Here is an 8,605-nt window from a genome sequence, read left to right as displayed (position 1 = left end):
TCATCTATTCATCCATTCATCTATTCATCCATTCATCTATTCATCCATTCATCCATTCATTTATCCATTCATTCATCCATTCATCCATTCATCCATCCATTCATCCATCCATTCATCCATTCATTTATCCATTTATCCATCCATTCATCCATCCATTCATCCATTCATATCCATTCATCCATTCATTTATCCATTCATTCATCCATTCATCCATTCATCCATCCATTCATCCATCCATTCATCCATTCATTCATCCATTCATCCATCCATTCATCCATCCATTCATCCATCCATTCATCCATTCATTCATCCATTCATCCATTCATCCATTCATCCATCCATTCATCCATCCATTCATCCATCCATTCATCCATTCATTTATCCATTCATTCATCCATTCATTTACTAGATGAATAAACATCTGTTAACATCAAATTAGTAGTAATAACAATGCCAAACAATCATTAATTTATTCATTTTTTTACCCGATTATCCATCCGCAAATTAATCCATTCATGCATGCATGCATTCATTCGTTCGTTAGTTAGTTCGTTCGTTCATTCATTCATTCATTCAATGGATGAATGAACAACTGCTGCCTGGCACATTAGTAGTAATGACGATGGCGAGCATAAAGTTTGAGCTAAATAAATGCTCAAATAGCAACATTCCAACATATATCCAGCCATTGTGCCCATGCACGTATAAACATTAGGCATAAATTTGCTTCTAGATGTTTTTAAACGCGGAATAAACATGAATGAGTGAAAGAAGGAATGTATGAATGAATGAGTGAGTGAATGAATGAATAAGTGAATGAGTGAGTGAATGAATAAATGAGTGAATGAATGTATGAGCAAATGAATGTATGAGTAAGTGAGTGAGTGAGTGAATGAATGAATAAATGAATGAATGAATGAACGAATGAATGAATAAACGAACAAACTAACGAAAGAACGAACAAATGAATGAATAAATTAATGAATGGATAGTTGGATAGATGTGATTGAACGTATGAACAACCGATATAAAATTTCGCGTAGATGTTTTTAAATGTGAGATAAATAAAGACGAATGGATGAATGTGATTGGATGAATGAGAGAGTGGCTGAATGAGTGTGTAAATGTATGAATGAAGGAAGGAATGCAGAGTGAATGAATGCATGGATGGCTGGGTGTATGCGTATGCTGTGCACGTAAAAACATCTAACATAAAATTTCATGTAGATGATTTTTAATGTGAAATAAATATAAATGGATGAATGAATGAGTGAATGAATGATGAATGAATAAACAAATAAATGAATAAAAGAATGAATAAACGAATGAATAAATAAATTGAGTGGATAAATGAATGAATAAATGAACAAACGAAAAAATGAATTTTTTCAACGTTATGATAAGATGCAATCAAATCTCATTTATGAATACAAAAAATGCAAACATTGGCGATAGAAATTTTACTGCTGCTACTACAGGCGCTACTGCTACTTCTCTTACTAGTGCTACTACTGCTACTACTCCTACTATGGCTACTACTGCTACTACTATTGACGCTTCTACTTTTGATGCTACTAAACTACTATGTTACTAGCGTTACTTACCAATCAAGAAGAAGAAGAAGAAGGAGGAGAAGAAGAAGAAAAAGAAGAAGAAGAAAAAGAATACAAACAACAACAACAACAACAACAACAACATCAGCGACAACACCATCATCATCATCAAAAACTACAACAACAAAATTACTAGCAATTAAGTAGTAATAAAAGTAGTAGCATTAGCTTTATGCCAAATTTACTAAGTCGGCAAGAAAATTATGTAACAGCTATTTAGTAGCTATTATATAGTAATTTGCTGCTGTTAAATTGAGCGCTATACCAGTTGATGATGACGTCGCTTTTGTTGTTGTGACGTCTTTGTTGTTGTTGTTGTTGATGATGATACTATTGTTGTTGTTGTTGTTGGTGTTGTTGTTGTTATTAATGATCTTGTAGTTGGTACCATCGTTCGTTAATTGATGTTGTTGTTGTTTGACTTTATTGTGTTGATGTTTATGACTTTATTGTGTTGATGTTTATAACCTTATTGTGTTGATGTTTATGCTAATACAAACAACAATAACAACAACCAAATAACAATAATAATATCAATAATAATTATAATAATAATAACAATAATAATAACCAAATAACGACAACAACAATAATAATAGCTAATAACATTAATAATAATAATGTGAACTGATGATGTTGTTGATGTTGATAACGATGATGGTGATGATGATGGTTAAGATGATAACATAATCAGTGATCGATACATTTAGATGGAACTTTTTTCCTAAATAATAAAAGTAATTACTGGTATAATGAAGCGATGTACGAATGTATGTTTGTATTTGTGTATGTTTACATGTATGTATGTATGTGTGTATGTATGTATGTTTGTTTGTTTATATGTTTGTATGTCTGCGTGTATGTATGTATGTACCCATGCTTGTTTGTATGTTTTTTGTATTTTTGTTTGTCTGCATGTATATATGTATGTATGTATATGTGTGTGTGTATTAATGCATGTATGTATGTATGTATGTATGTATGTATGTATGTATGTATGTATGTATGTATGTTTGTTTGTATGTATGTTTGTATGTCTGCATGTGTACGTATGTTATCTACGCGGTTTGGTCTCTTGGTCGGATTATATTATATGCATTTGTATAAGGTTGAGGCCGTCATTTCTGTTATCATTTCTGTTTTTTATGATGTTGTTGTTGTTGTTGTGTTTATTGTTGTTGTTGTTGTTGTTGTGATGTCGATGATGATGTTTTTACAATGCAAATGTAATATTATTGTTGTTTCTACTCAGATGCCACATTGTTGTAATTTTTATTGATGCCATGAAGTTGTTGTTGTTGTTGCTGCTGTTTTTGTCGTTACAATGATGATTCTTTTGCTAGGTTGAGGTTGTTTTTTGTTGATGTTACAAAGATGTTGTTGTCGTTGTTGTTTTCAACATTTACTTATGACGTCATTGTTTTTGTTGTTGTCATTTTTGTTGATGCCGTGTTGGTGAAAAAAAGGCATTTTTTCTGTTTACGTTTCAAAGTTTTCATTAAAAAAATGTTGGCTCCCAGAGCGTTTTTTAATAAATTGTCCGACGGGAGTCATTGTTGTTGTTTTGTAGTTGTTGATGTTGGAGTTGTTGATGATGTTGTTGTTGTTGTTGATGATGTTGTTGATGTTGTTGATGTTGGAGTTATTGATGATGTTGGAGTAGATGTTGTTGTTGATGTTGGAGTTGTTGTTGTTGGAGTTGTTGATGTTGTAGATGATGTTGTAGATGATGTTGTTGATGTTGTTGTTGTTAATGTTGTTGTTATTGGATTTGTTGATGTTGATGTTGTTGTTAATGTTGTGGTAGTTTTGTTGTGCTTCTCCTATTGATGTCATGTTTGTTGATGGATGTCGTTTTTGGCTGTTGTTTGGTGTGAATGGTGTTTGTTGTTGTTGTCTTCGTCGTTGTTGTTGGCGGTTTGAAGTTGGTGCGTCGTTGTGTAGGAATTAAGTCATGTTGTTAATGTTTCGCCGTTGTTGACAGCAGCAATAATGTCATCAGCAACAACAACAACAACAACAACAACAATAACAACAATAACAACAACAACAATAACAACAACAACAATAACAACAGCAACAACAACAATAAGAACAACAAACGTGTTTTGGCCACATTTTATTAAATAATAATTCACCCTAGTAGATTTGGGCGGTGAAAATGAAATGGAGACAGAATATAAATAAAGCCAATAAATAAATAAATCTCGCATGTTGTATATGTTTGTATATTTGTATATATGTGCGCGTGTGCATGCGTATGCCTCTGTGTGTGTGTATACGTGTGCATGTGTGTATGTGTGTCTATGTATATGCGTGTGTGTTTTGTATGTGTAGTTGTACTATTTGTCATTGTGCTCTGTATGTGTGCGTGTGTGTGGATAACAACGTAAACAGTGAGTGTTTGTGTGTGAGTGTTTGTGTGTCTGTGTTTTCGTGTGTGTGTGTGTGTCTGTGTTTTAGTGTGTGTGTATGTGTGTGTTAGAGTTATTAACAGTTGTCAAATTTCGTACCGTCAATACCGACATTAATATCGGCTTTAAAATACCGATATTCGTTTTCGAAATTAGTTTCAGCATAGCTAGAAGTCATTCGATTGTATTTCTGAACGGTTCTATGGAGGAAAAAAAACTAGTATTTATCCTTGACGCATTTTGTGTTAATATATTAAAAAAATAATTAAATTAAAAAAAATATTAATTATATTTTATTTTATTAATTATATATATTATATTAATATTAATATATTACAAAAAAAATAAAAATTAATCGAGACCCGACATAGAAGTTTTACCGGTACCAAAGCCAACTCGGAAAAAAGTATCGCCGGTACGGGAGCTTATTTTTCGAGAGTTATAGTAATGTTAATAAAAAATCGAAAAAAATGACATAATCACTGAGAAACACACATATGACATACATACGTTCACACATATACGTACACACATACACATACAAGCATACATACAAAGATATTGTTTTTAAGGTATGTTTCGGAGACAAATAAAATGTATCGCATCGTATCATATCGTAAGTATCACAAACCTACACATATACAAACATTCATTCAAAAGTAGGTATCACAAACATACACATATACAAACATAAATACAAAGGTTGGTACCACAAACATACACATACAAACACACATGCAAAGTTAGGTATCCATTTTATGTGAAAGGCTGAATGTATTTTGTTTGTCCTAATGGTATCAGATATAAATCTTCACCAATGATTGGACAGAGGCATGCATCAACACACAGCAGGCCAAATAAAATGAATTATGTTATGTACACGTATGTTTATTTGTTTGTATGTTTGTATGTATGTTTGTATGTATGTATGTATGTCTGTGTGAATGTAAATACACAGTGAAATACATTTTCACATTTAATATACATACATACATACATTCGTACATACATACATACATTCGTACATACATACATACATACATACATACATACATACATACATACATACATACATACATACATACATACATACATACATACATACATACATACATACATACATACATACATACATTATGCGCATACATTACTAATGACCCAAAAAGCCTATCTCCAGGGCAAACAGCATGCTGAAATTAAACGATCCAAACAATGATTGTTTGGCCGGCATCCTATTTTTTTATTTGATTTCTATTCAATAAAACGTGCCGATGTAAAAATATGAGATTTCTTAATTTGGACTAAGCCGAAATAAAAAAGTAGTAATAATTTTTATCCTTTTATACAGAAAAAAGGAAAACATTGAATGAACAAAAAAAAACGTTTGGAGGATTTAAAAACATTGCAACAATGCAACACTAAAACAACGTCGATGTTTATACGCAGTTGAATATATTTTCTTCCTCTGCTTTGACCTCATGTAACCTTTATGTTTGACATCTTTTGACGTAGGTACATATGTATTGAACAGTACACACGCACACACACACAAACAAATAAACACATCACATACACACACACCACATACACACACACAAACACACACATATATTTATATACATACACCCAATATACACAAATAAACAAACATATATAATATATATGTATATAATATATACATATGTATATTTATATATAAATGAATGTGATCACATGCTTGGAAACACGAATGTTATGTATGTTATGTTTGTTTGTTTGTATGTATGTATGTATATGTGTATGTATGCATCTATGTATGTATGTATCTATGTATGTATGTTTGTATGCATGTATGCATCCATACCAGAAAACAAGCTCTCTGCGTTTGAACATTAGAACTTTCAATGCTTTTGGATATTGTCACAGATTTTTTTCCTGCTCTTTCTACCGAAAATGGTTTGTTTGTACTGGTGTCAAGTTGTTTGTTTGTATGTATATTTGTATTTTTGTATGCATATGTATGTATATTTATTTGTATCCTTACCGGTATGTTTGTTTGTAGGTTTATATATAGTATCAGCATGTGTTTTGTTGTTTGGCTCTAAGAATGTTCATACAACCAAATTCACATTTTGTATTTCAAATAAACACATACATACATAAACCCACACACGTAAATACACACATGCACAGTTACATAGATACATACAAACGCACATACATACACATATACGTACATACAAACACATATACAAACATATATACGTACATACATCATTCTGTCATCCAGTCATTCGTAAAATTATTCCTTCGTTCAATCATTCATTTAGCCGTTCTTTCGTTCATTGACATATTTAAAAATTCATTTTTTAAATTTTACTTATAAATATTTGAAAATTTAATTATTCATTTATGAATTATACCGTGCAATCTTCTATCATTCATCTATTTATTTGATCTGTTATCCATTCATTAACGCACTCGCTCACTCACTCATTCATTCACTCATTCATTCATTCATTTGTTCGTTTGTTTGTTCGTTCGTCCATCTATTCATTCATTCATTCATTCATTCATTCATTCATTCATTCATTCATTCATTCATTCATTCATTCATTCATTCATTCATTCATTCATTCATTCATTCATTCATTCATTCATTCATTCATTCATTCATTCATTCATTCATTCATTCATTCATTCATTCATTCATTCATTCATTCATTCATTCATTCATTCATTCATTCATTCATTCATTCATTCATTCATTCATTCATTCATTCATTCATTCATTCATTCATTCATTCATTCATTCATTCATTCATTCATTCATTCATTCATTCATTCATTCATTCATTCATTCATTCATTCATTCATTCATACAACAGCATCTTCAATTAAGGACGTCGAAATTTGCGGCATTTGAATTGAACAGGCGAGGAACGTGATTAGATCTGCGCTGATGTGCTGAAGCGAAACATACAAACAAACATACAAACATACAAACATACATACATACATACATACATACATACATACATACATACATTCTTACATACATACATACATACACACACATACAAACATACATACATACATACACACACATACAAACACACACACATATACATACAAAGCAAACAATGCATTCGTTTCTTCCCCACTTTTCTAATTAAGCGCACACAATAATAACAACGTAGATAAAAAAAAAAAATTTTGTTTACAACAATAACAACTACGACGACGACGTCTTCTCCTACTACAAGTTCGACAGCCACTTCTGCCACTACTACAACTACCACAACTACAACAACAACAACTACTACTACTACGACAAAATGTTGCCGCCAAAGTTTGATTGAAATTTTATTGAATGGTCGACACACATTTCGCGATGACCATTCCAAATAGTAATCAACACTTGTCTCAATTTTCTAAATTAATTACCCTTTTCACACTGATTTTCTCAGGTTAATGGTTTTAATTAATTAAATAAATAATTGGTTATTTAATTAAATTTTTAATTATTAATTAATTAATTGATTAATTATGGTTTTATTGCTAGTTCTGTTTTCACGTTGATTAATTAATCAATTAATTGATTGGATTCTTTTTGAGTTTTTTTCTTTTCATTCAAATATTTTATAGTTAGAGTAAGTTCGGTTTCGTTCGTTCAATGATTGATTGATTGAATGAAGGATTGATTGAGTGATTCATTCATTCATTAATTCAATCTTTTATTCATTCATTCATTCATTCATTCATTCATTCATTCATTCATTCATTCATTCATTCATTCATTCATTCATTCATTCATTCATTCATTCATTCATTCATTCATTCATTCATTCATTCATTCATTCATTCATTCATTCATTCATTCATCCATCCATCCATTCATTCATTCATTCATTCATTCATCCATCCATCCATCCATTCATTCATTCATTCATTCATTCATCCATTCATTAATTTACTTATTTACTCGTCCATCAATCTATCTTCTATCATCAATCCATGCTTGCATTCACTAAATTATTCATATCAAAGCATTGGGCAGTGGAATGAATCAGGCATGCAGTTATTTACAACACTCTGTGTATAATGCAATTCTTCGTGTGTCATGCACCATGCACCACATGTGATTTTCATTTACGTATCCAAAATACATAGGGTGGCGAGATGGTGTAATGGTTAAGGCGCCTGCTCGTTCTTTTGCAGTTACTGGATTCGAATGCATGGATTGGGTATGGACGCATGGACGGACTGTCACAATCACTGTGTGTGTGTGTGTGTGTGTGTGTGTGTGTTAGATGCGTGTGTTCGCATACACTATGTCTGAGAGTTGATTGAGGAGAAAATACTATTACTACTACTACTACCTACCACTACCTACTACTACCTACTACTACAACAACTACTAATCACTACTACCAATCACTACTACTACAACTAATATTACTACTACTACAACCACCACCACCACCACTACTTCTACTATTACTACAGCTACTACTACTACGACTACTAATTTTACTGATAATTATACTAACTATAATAATAAAGTAATAACAATAATGATCGAAAATAATTCTTTGG

The 8,605-nt window shown here is 31.5% G+C and overlaps 1 protein-coding gene across 1 annotated transcript; it reads right to left on the bottom strand.

Annotated features, from left to right (window-relative positions):
* Positions 1-3,092: 3,092 nt before the first annotated feature.
* On the bottom strand, positions 3,093-4,205 carry HELRODRAFT_168805 (hypothetical protein; the record flags this gene model as incomplete). The annotated part of the gene is made up of 2 exons (XM_009014660.1): positions 3,093-3,436; positions 4,127-4,205. 2 exons carry the CDS (start codon positions 4,203-4,205, stop codon positions 3,093-3,095), a joined length of 423 nt encoding a protein of 140 aa, XP_009012908.1.
* Between the last annotated feature and the right edge of the window lie 4,400 nt (positions 4,206-8,605).

This window comes from Helobdella robusta (genome assembly GCF_000326865.2).
Source record: "Helobdella robusta unplaced genomic scaffold HELROscaffold_14, whole genome shotgun sequence".
Taxonomy (NCBI): Eukaryota; Metazoa; Annelida; class Clitellata; order Rhynchobdellida; family Glossiphoniidae; genus Helobdella; species Helobdella robusta.
Note: the sequence above shows the minus strand (reverse complement) of the source record. Positions and strands in the feature narration are given on the sequence as shown.